Source organism: Muscardinus avellanarius, assembly GCF_963383645.1.
Source record: "Muscardinus avellanarius genome assembly, chromosome: X".
Taxonomy (NCBI): Eukaryota; Metazoa; Chordata; class Mammalia; order Rodentia; family Gliridae; genus Muscardinus; species Muscardinus avellanarius.
In genome coordinates this window covers 94429723-94444653 of record NC_137792.1, presented here as the reverse complement: position 1 = coordinate 94444653, position 14931 = coordinate 94429723, and the positions used below count along the sequence as shown (strand labels likewise).

Below are 14931 nucleotides of genomic sequence, written 5' to 3'. Positions count from 1 at the left end.
TCAAGAGCTCTACACGTGGAGGTCTGGGAACCCGGGCTGCCTCTAGGCGGTTAACAGCCCTCGGCCCCGCCTCGCGTGGCACGCTGGCGTGTCGACGCCCTCTGGCGGCCATGATGGACTTCCGCCTCTACTGCGGAGCGCGGCGGCCCCGTCGCGTGGCCTCCCTACGTCACATCCGGCCCCTGCGATTCGGGCCTTCGAACCCGCGCGATGAAGTGCGTGTTTGTTACCGTAGGGACCACCAGCTTTGACGACCTGGTAGCGCGCGTGTCGGCGCGCGATACCCTGCAAGTGAGTGGGGGAGGCGGGCCGGCGGCGCCTCGCCGAGGCCTCGCGCCTTCAGCGTTTCCCTAGCCTTGGTAACCTTGCTTGACCGCGGCGCTCCGAAGGAAAACCTTCGCCGCCCTCCCTCAGGTGCCGCCGCCCCTCCGCTGGCTCCTCCCCGGCGCGGCGGCGCCCTCCGCGGGCTCCCCCGCCTCCCCCCCGGCCGCCCCTCCCCGTCTTTTCTCGGGCTCCTCCTTTCCGTGCCTTTCCCCCTCGCCTTCCCTCCCTCCGCCTCTTCCCAGCGGCTCCGCCCCTCCGGACTGCGGCTGAGGCGAGGCCGGGACGCGGGAGCGCTTGCGCCGCGCCTGGCTTCGGGTGCGTGTGGGCCGTGGCGGGCGCGGGGTTCGGCGGCTCGGGGCGTCCCAGGTGGCGGCCGCCGGAGCCCGCGCCTTTTCTGGCGGCGACGTTCCGAGGAGGCTTCCCCGCCGCGCGGCGCCTCTGGGCTAGGGATTCTGAAGCCCCAGCTGTGAGCTAGATCCGCGGGCGCGCGGTCCTCCCGCTACTTCCCGAGCCTTTATAAAGTTCTTTTTTCCTGCTCGCTTTTTTGGCGGAATCAGTTCTTTGGCGAATAGGTGAGCCCGGGTCCTGGATTCTTTGGGGCCACGGAGATTTTTTTTTTTTTTTAATGTGTGTGTGGAGCCCGGGACGCGAAATGGGGGTTTGAAAAGTCGCCGAAGTCGGCCACAGGTAGGCGGTTTGGCGGCGCGTGCTAGGGTCAGAATGCCGGCTTTAAGGTGTGCTGTGACTGCTCTTCTTCCAGCAGTGGATTTAAAAGGCCCGCGTTTTCTCGTTTCCTGTTTTAGATTCTCAAGAGCCTTGGTTACAGCCGACTTGTCCTCCAAATTGGTCGAGGAACTTTGGTTCCTGAACTGTCTAATACTGAGTCGTTTACCCTGGATGTTTACAGATACAAGGATTCCTTGCAAGAAGACCTTCAGAGGGCAGATCTTGTTATTAGCCACGCAGGTAAAGTGTAGAATTTAAGGCCCGGTCTTTAATAAATTAGTAACTGATAGTTGAATGTTTTCATGGTAAAATCACTAAATTTATTACACGGAGTAAATTCACTGTATCCCTGTTGACTATGATAATAATTTGCTTTTACTTTTTTTTTTTTTTTTTTGGTGGTACTGGAGTTCCTGGAAGCCCTTCTACCACGGGGCTACACTCCCAGACCTATTTTATAGTTTTTATTTGGAAACAGGGTCTCAAGCCAACCCGGCTGCGGACCTGCGCGATCCTCCTGTCTCCGCCTCTCAAGCGCCGGGGTTACAAGCATGCACCACCACGCCTGGCAATGATAATAATTTGAATATAGCAATTAAGAAATTAAGCGGGGAAGACAGTATTTCTAGGTTAGAGAAAGACAGGAATCGCAGAAACCCTTAAATATGAAGCAAAAGTGTTTTTTTTTTTTTTTTGTGTGTGTGTGTGTGTGTGGTACTGGGATTTGAACCTCAAGGCTTTTCTACTTCCATGCTGTACTCCCAGACCTATTTTATATTTTATTTGGAAACAGGGTCTCACTAAGTTGCTGAGAGCCTCACTCAGTAGCTGAGACTGGCTTCGAACCTGTGCCATCTTCCTGTCTCAGCCTCGCAAGCGATGGGATTACAAGTGTGCGCCACCACGCCTGGCTGGGGCAAAAGAATTTATCCAATGACATGTGTAGCACATTAGCAACTTGAAATTAGCAGTCGGGCTGATTTGAAGTAATGTTCAGCTTGCCCATTGGTTGTATTATGGAAACATGGGTTTTGAGAGGTTTTTTTTTATACATTTCTATTAAATATAAGTGTGAAATAGATGCACTAAAATATCCTTTTAAAAACAGTGTATTGTGTAAGTCATTTTCAACTCTTCTGAGAAATATACTGGTTGGTTTAGTTAATGAAACATCAGTACTTTTAGAAGAATTGCTTTGGTTTGGGTTGCTGTGAGGTGGCTTTCTTTTCTTTTCTTTCTTTTTTTGCAGTACTCAGGATGGAACCCTGGGGCATTTTACCTCCAAGCTACACCTCTATCCCAATATTTTATTCTTTATTTTGAAACAGGGTCTCATTAAGTTGTAAAAGGGCCTAAGTAGCTGAGGCAGTTCACAAACCACGATCCTCCTGTCTCAGCCTTCCAAATGCTGGGATTACAAAGGTGCACCACCACACCAGGCTTGTGAGGTGATTTTCAAAACATTTAGTTTGAGTCAAGAAAATTAGAAATAGGTATTACTGACAGATATGTGATTTTATAACATAATATGTAACAGAACTTTAGACACTGCTGTAAATGTTTTGTGTATGTACTTATTTAATTCTCTTGAACAAGCCTCTGTTTAAATACTATTTATATATTCATTTTACACATGAGAAAACTGAAACAGAGTTTTAAGCAGCTTGTAAACAGATAACAATCTAGTACTGGAGTCTGTATTCTTAACTATTGTCCCTAATATCAGATATGAAGAAAGGATTTACTCATTTAACAATTTCCTCCCTTCCATTTAAAATATCCACATGATTATACATTTAAAAGTTAAATCGAAGGCCGGGCGTGGTGGTGCACTCTTGTAATCCCCTTGCTTGGGAGGCGCAGACAGGATTGCTCAGGCTCGAAGCAAGCCACTCTGGCTTAAGAGACCCTGTTTCCAAATAAAAAGTATAAAAATAGGTCTGGGAGTGTAGCCTGGAGATAGAAGTGTTTCCAAGAACCCCATTACCACCAAAATAAATAAATAAATAAATAAATAAATAAATAAATAAATAAATAAAAGTTAAATCGCTCCTAACACTGGTGTTAGGTTGAAAATGGAGTTGGGGGGTTTAGGAGGGAGGCAAAAACACCAACCGGGTTATCAGAGACTGCTCTTTTATTCGGAACCCAGCCATGGAGGAAGGGACCTACGGGTCAATCTGCCAGCTGAGTCAAGTGGGGAATTCGGAGGCCCTGCTGTTTTATAGGCATGCTGATTCTCTCGCGACATCTGTAGTCTCGCGATGTTTGGAGTCTCGAGGCACGTGGATTCTCGCGATATCTCCGCTTCTGGCTTCGGGGGGTGGGGGGACCCGACTTATCAACTGGATATATGAATATTTGTGGAGATTTAACCTTAACTTCAGATGGTACTTCACAGACTCATAAAAAGTAGTTAGAATTTATATATATGTATATTTCTGGTGGTACTGGGGTTCCTGGAAACCCTTCTACCTCCGGGCAACACTCCCAGACACCTATTTTTTATATTTTTATTTGGAAACATGGTCTCTTAAACTAGCATGGCTGGCTTCAAACCTGCACAATCCTCCTGTTTCTGCCTCCCAAGCGCGGGGATTACAAGCGTGCACCACCACGCCCGGCTAGAATTTATATTTATTGGGGAGCTTTTTCCACTTGCATTTGAATAGAAGTGAAGTACAGTTGTGCCTTGGTATCTGCAGGGAGATTAGTCTGTGACTGATACCAAAATCTGAGATGCTCAAGTTTCTTATATTAAATGGCCTGGTGTTAGAATTTACAATGAGCTCAAAAGACTCTACACTAGCCGGGCGTGGTGGCACACGCTTGTAATCCCCGCGCTTGGGAGGCTGAGACAGGAGGATCGCATGGGTTCAAAGCCAGCCTCAGCTACTTAGTCTTTCAGCAACTTAGACCCTGTTTCCAAATATAGAAAAAGGTCTGGGAGTATAGCCCAGAGGTAGAAAGTCTCTGGGTTCCACCCCCTAGTAGCATCCCCCACCAAAAAAAAGACTACACTAGCAAAACAAACAACCCAATCAAGAAATGGGCAAATTGAATAGACACTTTAAAAAAGAAGAGATACAAATGGCCAATAGATTCATGAAAAGATGTTCTTCATCATTAGCCATCAGGGAGATGCAAATCAAAACTACGCTGAGATTCCATCTAACTCCAGTCAGATTGGCAAGCATAAAGAAATCAAATAACAAATGCTGGCGAGGATGTGGGGAAAGAGGAACTCTTTTACATTGTTGGTGGGAGTGCAAACTAGTTCAGCCACTATGGAGATCTGTATGGAGATTCCTTAGAAAACGGGATAGATCCACCATATGATTCAGCTTTATCACTCCTGGGTATTTTTCCAAAGGGTTTGAAAACAGAGAACTACAGCAACATATGCATACCTATGTTCATAGCAGCACAATTTGTAATAGCCAAAATTTGGAAATAACCTAGGTCCCCATCAACAGATGAATGGTTTGCAAAATTATGGGAAATACACACAATGGAATTCTATTCAGCTATAAAGAAGAACAAAACCATGTCATTTGTAAGAAGATGGAAAGTGCTGGAAAGGATTATGTTAAGTGAGATCAGCCAAACACAGAAAGAGAAGTGACATGTTTCCTCTAATATGCCCAAATGAGTGAGCATTGGGGATACCAGAGGGACTCCAGATAATGGAAGGGAAATCTCAGCAATGTTTGAATAGAAAGCTAGGAGAGGAAGGAGGCTGAACTTGATTGATGAGGGGCTACTTCCAAATAGGTGTAAAAGTATGAATATAGCAAGGTTACCCTGGGTATTAATTGTCGGGAGGGGGGAAGGGGAAATGGGGGGGGGAAGAGGACACCAAGTACAGATTAAATGTATAACATTTACTTTCAATAAAAATAAATATATTTTCTTAAAAAATAGCCTGGTGTTTGCGTATTGTCTATACATATCCTTCCATATTTTAAATTACTTCTGGAATACTTATAATACTTAGCACAATGTTATAAGCCATCATCTAAGTAAACAGGTTGTATTGTTTAGGGAATGATGACATAAATGTTTGTATATTCAGTGCAGATGCAGCTAGAGGGTCAATTGTATAGTTTCACGTAGAGTATGTTGAACTTAAATCTTATTTGGATTCAAGGCCATGCCCAGGACATACTACTAGACAGCTGGTGGCATAGTACTAAATCATAGGTTATATTGTTATTAGCAGTGATAAAAAAATACATTTTAAAATTTAGGGTTATAACAGAGCAAATGGGAAGAACACTTTTTTCATTTTGAACATGAAATTGAAAGGGCTGTTTTATAATTCAACTAAATTGTTTACCTTTAGAGTTCTTTAACTGATCCTTGGTAGAGCATCGTGACTTAAAAATCATATTAACAAATTTGACTTATTTTTGTAGGTGCAGGAAGCTGTTTGGAGGCTCTGGAAAAAGGCAAGCCACTTGTGGTAGTTATAAATGAAAAGTTGATGAATAATCATCAGCTGGAATTGGCAAAGCAGCTACACAAAGAGGGCCATCTCTTCTACTGTACCTGCAGGTATACTGGAGACTGATAATTTGAACTCTATTCTAAATTCCTCCCTAGATGTTCTTACTCACCTTCTTAACTCATTTGTTTCCTCCCTCTAAACATCTCACATTTACTAAAAGTACTTTCATTTTCTTACCAATAAAACCGCCTCATTTGTTTGTCTCCTACTTTGAGTTTGATTTTTTTCCTGTTATCTGTGGAGTATGTCCCTATAGTATGCAAGTTTCTAAGAATCAAATTTTTAAGTTTATTTATTTAAGGTTTTAGTATTCATGGAAAACTTTTTTACTTAAGGTCTCACCTTTAGTAATGCCACTAGAATCCCTAAATTGAAAACCATTTAAACTTTATTTAATTATACCTAACAGAGTGGGCACTCTTTTAAGTGCTGGAGACACAGTGGTAAAACATGACAAAGTCCTTGCTGTCACGGTACTTATATTCTAGAGGTAAAATTTCACACGATGAAATATACTACAAAAAAATAAGGCAGGGCGATGTGCTAGTTGGGGTGACGACTAATTGGGTAGAATGCTTAGGGAAAACTTGACAAAATCGATGACATTTGAAGTGAGCTTTCACAGGGAAGAGTCGGTCATGTAAAGCCCTAGAGGCAGAGGAACAGCAGTTGTGAAAGCTCTAAGTTAGGAATGAACTTGGAGTCTGACTGCTTGAAAAATAGAGGGAAGGTTAGTGTGGCAGGAGCATAGTGAGCAAGAAAGAGTGGATTATGAGGCTGGGGAGGTTTCATGTAGTAGTTCTGATTTTCTGTGTTTAGTGAGGATCCTTTGGAGCATTTTAAGCAGATGAATTATGGTAAGGAGTATTATTTTCTAGAGGTTTTAGAATTCAGCAAGAATTGATCAACATCACAGTAGAAGGATGAAGAAAATTGCTGATTTGTTAGTTCTTCTTTGAGAAACTAGAAGCTTGCCAAAGGGTCAGGTCAGTAATTCCCAATTGTTTGACTTGAAATCTGTTTTAATTTGTCTTAAAAAGTCTTAAAAAGTAAATACCTAAACCAGTCAAAGTATTAAAAAATTAAAATTAGCCAGATGTGGTGGTGCACGCTTGTAATCCCAGCATTTGGGAGACTGAGACCCGAGGATCATGGTTCGCGGACCCCTCGGCTAATTAGTGAGGCTCTTTACAACTCAGTGAGACCCTGTTTGAAAATAAAGAATTAAAAAATAGGGCTGGGGGTGTGGCTTGGAGGTAGAATGCCCCTGGGTTCCGTCCCCAGTACCATAAAATAAATGTAAATACTTAGCAGTGCATTGTGGTGCACACCTCTCTAGTACTTGGGAGGTTAAGACAAGAGAATTGTAGGTTTGAACTAGTCTCAAAAACTTGGTGAAATTCTGTTTCAAAATAAAAGGTAATACTAGGTTGGGAGACAGAACCACCAAAAAAAAGGGGGGGGGAGAGAAAATACCTACTAGAAATATTAAATTATATATTAATCTTTCTGGGGATTGAACCCAAAGGGATTCTACCTCTGAGTTATACCCCCAGCCCTTTTTATTTCAAAAGAGGGTCTTGTTAAGTTTCTGAAGCCAGCCTCAAACCTATGGTCCTCCTGTCTCAGCCTCCCAGGTACTGGGATCATAGACATGTGCTACTATGCCTATCTAAATTATACTGTTTGTTTGAATTTTGTTTCAAAATTATTAAAGTATTCTAAAGTAACTAGCTAGAACCTAATAAGGTTTTTTTTTTTATTATTCTGCTTCTGTCTTTTAGGCACTAGGTAAACATTTACTCATTCATTAAATGTTTCTTGAGCACCTATTATGTGCCATACATTTTTAAGGCACCGAATAAAACATATGTCACTGAATAAAACAAATTTCTGTTCTCTTTGGAAGATTTATTGATTGTTGAGGAATAAAATTATTGGTGACCTCTTCCTTATAATAATGTAAGAAAGGGAATTTTGGGGTGGCTCTGTAATGTAGATGCCAATCTTAATGTATTGTGAGTCACAAAAGAAGTTAAATAATTAAAATTATATATGCTTCAGATAAGAGCATATCTGCCCTGAGATTGTTATTTTTCAAAGATGAAGAGTCATCTTTCTAACTGGTTTATGCAAGTCAGTGTTTTCAGATGCTTTGGATGCGTATTTTCATTCCAAATGTTAAATCAGCCTTAATTTTTATTATAAAAGAGAAAACACTGATTTCATAAATATATCCTGTCTTTTTCCTCAGGCTAAAAAGAAAGCTACACATGTCTCAAATTTATTTACTTATTTTTGTACAGCTTTAGAAGCCTTTCTTATATTGATTGCAGGGAAATCATACATGAAGGGGTTAAGAAATCAATGATTGGCTTTATTTTTATTTTAGGAAAATAATTTCTTCCCTCAAACCTAGTCTGAGTGGTGGTATGTTCATTCTCATTTAGGTGGCTTGTTTAAATACTTTTCTGAGGCAGTCTTTATTTTGTTGTTTAGAACCTTATTTCTAATATCCATGGTGCTTGTATGCTGCTTAAATATATATGAATTTGTGATAGTAGACTACCAGTTTTTTTTTTTTTTGTGTGTGTGTGTGGGTCTGGGGACAGAACCCAGGGACATTCGACCTCCGAGCTACACCCCCTGCCCTATTTTTTTATTCTTTATTTTGAAACCGGGTCTCACTGAGTTGCAGAGGGCCTCACTAAGTAGCTGAGGTTGTCTGCGAACAGTGATCCTTTGGTCTCAGCCTCCTGAATGCTGGGATTACAAGCACGCGCCACCACGCCCAGCTTTAGATTACCAGTTTTAAAGAAGTTATTTCACAATCTTCACACATGGTCTAGTAGTTTCTTGAGCTTATTTTCTTGTCTGGCAGCTATTCCTTTTTATTTCATTTATTTTATTTTTATATATTAATTTTGGATTTTATATTTGCCCAGTTCTAGGAAGTATTACAGAACCTTGTGAACACATTTTTCACAAAATAACATTACTGAAATATTTTAGTTGGTGTAAGAGATAAAATATTTGTTGATTTCATATTGATATTTAAAAATATATTTTTTAGCTTTTGCATTTCAGTAATCTTAATCTCTGTACTTATCATATTAAAATACATAAACAATTATATGTACAGTTTAAGAGCATCACTGTATTCTTGGAAGTTAGATTCAGTAATCAACTGGGGAGCAGATGAAATAGGGGATTTTCTCCCATATTAGCTAATATTTTTCTTCTTTTGTTTTAGCACGCTTCCTGGGCTGTTACAGTCAATGGATTTATCAACACTGAAATGTTATCCTCCTGGCCAGCCAGAAAAATTTTCTGCATTTTTGGATAAAGTTGTTGGATTACAAAAATAAACATTAAACTCTCAACACTTTAAAACACCCCCCAGTCTAGCATGTGCAATGAGATTAAGTCAAATTAAACACATAATATTTACAGAATAATATAAACCATTACACTTCACACATCTGCAGAATATATAGGAAATTTTTATAGTGTGCCCATTGCATTTGGGTTCAAATCTTAATTCTAGTTTAGTAAATTTATTATATTTCTTTAAATTTCCATATGTAGTATAAGAGCATTCGCAGGGTTTGTCTAGAACCCCAAATGTATTTAGAATTGTGAGAAAGAATGAAATTTTGATATAAACCATAAATGAATTTAGTTTCCTTAGAGTAAAAACTACAGAATTTTGGCATGAGAAAAATCTGTGTAGTCTAAGGAGTGATTTTTTAAATGATGGGTTGTGCTTTGAAATAAAAATCTCAATAATTGCTTAAAAGATTAAGTTACTTGATCTGTTGTATTTGGAGAAACTTACTTTTATTCTCATCAATAGAGTGAAATCAGTGTGTTCACTTTTTTCCCTCTGAAATAGAAAGTGACAAAATAATCCTTTGTAATGTTAAAAGTGTTAAAGGATTGAGAAGAATATGTCAGAAAGGACTTGTACCAATAGAATTTGTTGCATGGTACTGCACACCTCTAATCCCAGTACGTGGAGGCTGAGATAAGAGGGTTGCAGGTTTATGGCTAGTCTCAGCAACTTAGCCAGGCCCTGTTTCAAAATAATAAATGGGACTATAGTATATTTCCAAGGTAGAACACCCCTGGGTCCAATCTCTAGTATCATTAAAAAAGGACTTTCTATTAATTAAGGATATTCTCACAATGTTAATGTGACATTTATTCTAACATAAAAATTGATGATTTATGGGCTTATAAAATTAAGTTTATAAATGAGTAAATGATCTGATTTATAATGGCCTAAATATATGATTTTAAAATTCATGTAATTTAAGATAGGTGTACAGGGAAATCCTTTCTGATTAATCTATGCGGTTTGAAGACCTTTAAGAGAAATTATTCTTAAGTGTCCATAGTTCTCTGGTAGTAAATCTATATATAGTTTATCCATGAGAATAGAAAATTCACTATACAAACCTATCTTTCATTAAAATATCCCAAAATGTTAAATGTTAACCTCTAATTTGGGATGTATTATATAATGTTTTGTAGATTTGTTTTTCTGATTGTGTTTTACCTAGTTTATTTATTTACTTAATTTATTAAAATAAATTCTTACTAATGGTAGAAGGTGGTGGCTAAGAAGTACTCTGGGTAGCAGGAGGAAGCCCACTTGGATTAAAATTTTGCTGAGAATAACTAAAAAGTGAGTAATCCACCTGTACATAGTTGAAAATTTAGAGCCTCATGATTATAATTGTATATTCATTTATACTAATGCTTTAGAATGAACTTATTTAAATCCAAGGAGAAAATCTTAGTGTTTTCTGGACCTTCTTTTGAAAATGTTTTTCTCATTGAGAAAAATTGTGCCATAAAATTTATGTTGATCACTCAGTCATGTGGTTATTTTATGGCATGAAAACCTAACCATAGAGGCTGAGAAAGTAGCTGGGCATGGTGGAATATACCTGTAATTCCAGCACTTGGGACGCTGAGAGAGGATTGCAAGTTTAAGACTAGCCTTGGAAACTTCCTGAGACCCTGTTTCAAAACAAAAAAATAGAAAGGACTTGTGGGGGGGGAGCAGTGGTAGAGTGTCCTTGGGGTCAATCTGTAGTACTGCAAAAGGAAAGGAAAATCCTGAAGCATAAAACTGGAAAAAACATGGGCCTCAACTTTTCTTTCTGAGATAATGCATAACCTAGATGCGACTTATGCCAGTGTTGTCAATTGTGTGTAGTAACATCTCTACGTACACTTTGAGGGATTTTATATTGTGGGATTTTAAGTTGGGATACTTTAAAATCATTTTGATATGACAGGAATACTCAAAAATTATCTAGTCTAGTGGTTTCTCACATAAGGATGGAGGTCAGAGATCATTCACCTAAAATCACAGCTTTTAGCAGATTTGCCAGTAGGAGCAGCTATTTGACTCAGTCCTGTACTCTTGGTACTATTACCATAATATATGTTGTAAGCTTTTTGTTTTTATAGTTGATGGTCTGCTACTTCTGAGGGAAGTTTATTTCCAGAAATGCTTTATTTTAGTAGTAATTTCACACTTATTTGGGTTTTCCTTTGTATATGACGTCCTTGCCTAGGACTTAGGAACCTGTTATTCCTGAATTGTTGGAATCTAGCAAAATGACCTTGGTAGGATTAGTGCCAGGTTGAATTAACTAGGAGGTTAAGCCAACTGCAGATTTTTGGAGTTGGAACTGAATAGTATAAACCACTAATTGTGCAGATGAGGAAACAAACTTAAGACAAGTGAATTTCCAAATTTACATCTTTTTCCGTATGAAAAATGGAATGAAAAATTTCTCAAAGTTAAATTTGGTTTCACTACATAATGAGGTCAGGTTCATAGAATCAGTACATAAGTGGCAAGCAATTTAACATTTTTCTATTATAGGTATTTAAATTTTTTTTGGTGGTACTGGGTTTCCTGGAAACCCTTCTACCTCTGGGCTACACTCCCAGACCTATTTTTATACTTTTTTAAATTTGGAAACAGGATCTCTTATGTCAGGGTGCTGGCTTCGTACCTGCGCAATCCTCCTGTCTCCGCCTCCCAAGTGCAGGGATTACAAGCGTGTGCCACCACGTCTGGCTAGGTATTTAAATTTTTAGGGATAAGAAAGCAAAAGAGTTTAGTTTTGGGAAATTTATACCATGATTTAGAGCTCATGGTGTTGGAGTAAATGAAAAATGATGTGTTGTTACGAGATGATCTTGGGAATTAGGGATTTTAGATAATGATGGTTCTAATTGGAATGAAAGCTGAAAAGATTCCATTGAATTTGACATAGGATTTTAGATTTAAAAGTTACTATCTGAAGGCCGGGCGTGGTGGCGCACGCTTGTAATCCCCGCGCTTGGGAGGCAGAGACAGGAGGATTGCGCTGGTTTGGAGCCAGCCTCGCTGGTTTAAGAGACCCTGTTTCCACATAAAGTTAAAAACTAGGTCTGGGAGTGTAGCCCGTGGGAGTGTAGCCCGGAGGTAGAAGGGCTTCCAGGAACCCCAGTACCACCAAAAAAAAAAAAAGTTACTATCTGAAAGGGATATCAGCTGTTTGACTTCAGACACTTCAGAGCTCTACTTTGTATGCTTTTTAAGTTAAATCTTAGCCCAGTGTGGTGGTGCACACTTGTAATCTCAGTATTTGGGAAGCTGAGACAGGAGTATTACAGGTTCAAAGCCAGCCTCAGCAACATAGCAAGACCTTGCTTCAAAATAAAAAATATAAAGGGCTGGAGGTAGGGTGCCCCTGGGTTTAATCCCCAGTACTAAAAATAAAAGTAAATCTTCTGTAGACAAAAAGAACAATATAAAAATATTAAGACTAAAGTCAGGAGCGATGAGCAGTAGTTTTATTTTTCTTGGTCCTTCATTATGGTACTTGTACCATTGATTATGATGTAAACATTTGTATAGATGACTGAAGGTGCATATACCCTGAGGTATGATGGGGCATATGGATTATTTGGAGTTTATTTTTGGGGAAGCTTTGAAATAGATGAATAGCCATGTGGTGATCAATTTTCTATACAAAATAGTACCATATTTTTATGGAGGAGAAGGGGTCAATAATAACATTTTTTAACACTTGAATACTTAAATATGTATTAGGCACTATTCAGAGCACTTTATATGTATGAACTCATTTAATCTTTATAGTTACTGTGGAATAGTTGATATTGTCACATTTTGCAGGTGAGCAAACTGAGCTCAGGAGTTGTTAAGCCGTCTAAAGGTCCAAGCGATGAGAGATTGTATGGAAATTGTAATTTGAACACTGAATTTTCTTCATGTGTATTTCCTTTATTGTGAAAGCTAGGATAGAATATTTAAATTTAGATGACTATCCCAAGAAATTTAGATTAATTATAGGTATTAAATACAATGTGTTTGAAATTTTACTATTTCAGAAGCACAGATTGTTATTTATGGAATCTCTGTGGCAAAATTTCTCCCAGTTGGTTTACCTGATTGCAAGTTTCTGGGGTTTTTAATGGCTTTTTTTCTTTAAATATTTGTGTTTTGGGGTTCTTTATTTGCTTTGTACACTTTTGTCCTGGTATTTTGTCATTTCTAGAGCCTATGTATTTCTCCAAACTGACAAGAGATTCTAAAAGGTTTGCAATTTTGTTTTCACTTGAATTTTATAAGCACTTCAAACCTGATATGCTTCACACTAAAATCATATTTCTCCTTTTCATCCTGAAATTCATATCTTTTTAGTGGTGTCCTAGTCATTCAGTCCACCTGGCTTTAACTTAAATATCAAATCCTTTATATCTAATTGGTCAGCAGGTACTCTCAGCTTCCTAAATATTTCAAGACCATAGTCCTTTAATATAAATACATCTTGAGAATTACCTTTGGTGGATTCAAGACATGATCCCTCTGGTGGAACTCTTAATAGTGTAGTTGGGGAAAAACTTTGTCTTGGTTATTCTTGAATCCTTTGCTTGATAAAAGCTAGGATTTCTGGAAATGAATACATTCTGTAACAGTACTTTTTTCTGATTACTTAGATTAGGATTAGATATTGACTCTAGAAAATAGACATCTTGCAAACATTTCATTCTAACTCTTAAAGTATCAAGTATATCTTGTTGAGAAGAAAGGTGACCAGCTGGGCTTGGTGGCACATGTTTGTAATCTCAGTAACTGGGAGGCTAAGACAGGAGAATTACCATTTTGAGGCCAGCCTTAGAAAATGAGATCCTGTTTCAAAATAAACAAACAAACAAAAAATGGGCTGGGAGATGTAGCTTGAAGGTAGAATTTCCCTGGATCAGATTCCCAGTATGAGAGGCAGACAGACAGCCATCAAATTATATGTTTAAGTTCATAGAATGGGAATATTTGTGGTAAAACTTAATTGCAGCCAACCTCATCAACTAAGTAAGGTCGTCTGTAATTTAGCGATACCCTGTTTCCAAAATAAAAGGTGGGGGGGGACTGGAGGTGTAGCTCAGACACAGCATGCCCTTGGGTTCAACTCCCAGTGTTACCAAAAAAATTAAAAAACTCAAATACATGAAAATAAGTAATTCAGCCAGTGATGAACTTGAAACACAGTCTTACTAAGTTCCTGAGGTTGGCCTTGAACCTGTGATCCTTCCATCTTCGAGGTTATGAACTTTTGTACTCCCAGCGCTTGGTAGGCGGACAAGAATTTCAGGGTTTGAGGCCAGTGTGTGGCATCTTAGTGAGACTTTTATATATATATATTTTTTTTTTAAATTTTTTTGGTGGTACTGGGATTCCTGGAAGTCCTTCTTCCTTTGGGCTACACTCCCAGACCTATTTTTTAAAATATATTTTTATTTGGAAGCAGGGTCTCTTAAGCCAGCGTGGCTGGTTTCGAACCTGCGCGATCCTCCTGTCTCTGCCTCCCAAGCGCAGGGATTACAAACGTGCGCCACCATGCCCGGCTTAGTGAGACATTTAACAAAAATGAATATAGCCTTTGTGTAGCTAAGAGGTAGAATGTTCTTGAGTTCAGTCTCCAGTACCACAACAGTGCTAAAAATAAAGACCAGTAAACATAATGTATTCTAGGAGAAGTTTATATGAGAAAAGGTTTAGGATACCATCATATAATATGTAATAATTCAATTATTTTCTCCATGAATATTCTCATATCTTTATATTACATAATTATTTTGATTCATATAATTTTGTAGGTAGCTGAACATCTTAAAAGATGGACAGATAATTCTAGTTTTAAACAGGAATGTAGAAATATATGCTTTTCAACATGATCATTGAAAAACATTGTGAGGGGCCTCTGGACATGGTAGCAGGCACATGCCTCACACCTGTAATCCCAGTACTTGGGAGATTGAGATAGGAGGATCATAGGTTC

General features: G+C 38.9%; 1 protein-coding gene across 3 annotated transcripts in view; it reads left to right on the top strand.

Annotated features, from left to right (window-relative positions):
- Positions 1 to 210: 210 nt before the first annotated feature.
- Positions 211 to 14931, top strand: part of ALG13 (ALG13 UDP-N-acetylglucosaminyltransferase subunit) — a gene marked incomplete at both ends in the record, with an annotated part of 80724 nt that continues 66003 nt past the window's right edge. For 2 of the 3 annotated variants that reach the window (XM_080719402.1, XM_080719401.1), the window contains 3 exons: positions 211 to 291; positions 1128 to 1290; positions 5469 to 5607. In XM_080719402.1, the coding sequence (XP_080575528.1) occupies positions 211 to 291; positions 1128 to 1290; positions 5469 to 5607 (383 nt within the window). Of the gene's footprint in view, positions 292 to 1127; positions 1291 to 5468; positions 5608 to 8813; positions 8929 to 14931 lie in introns of those variants that run through there. The other variant, XM_080719403.1, reaches the window with a different exon arrangement.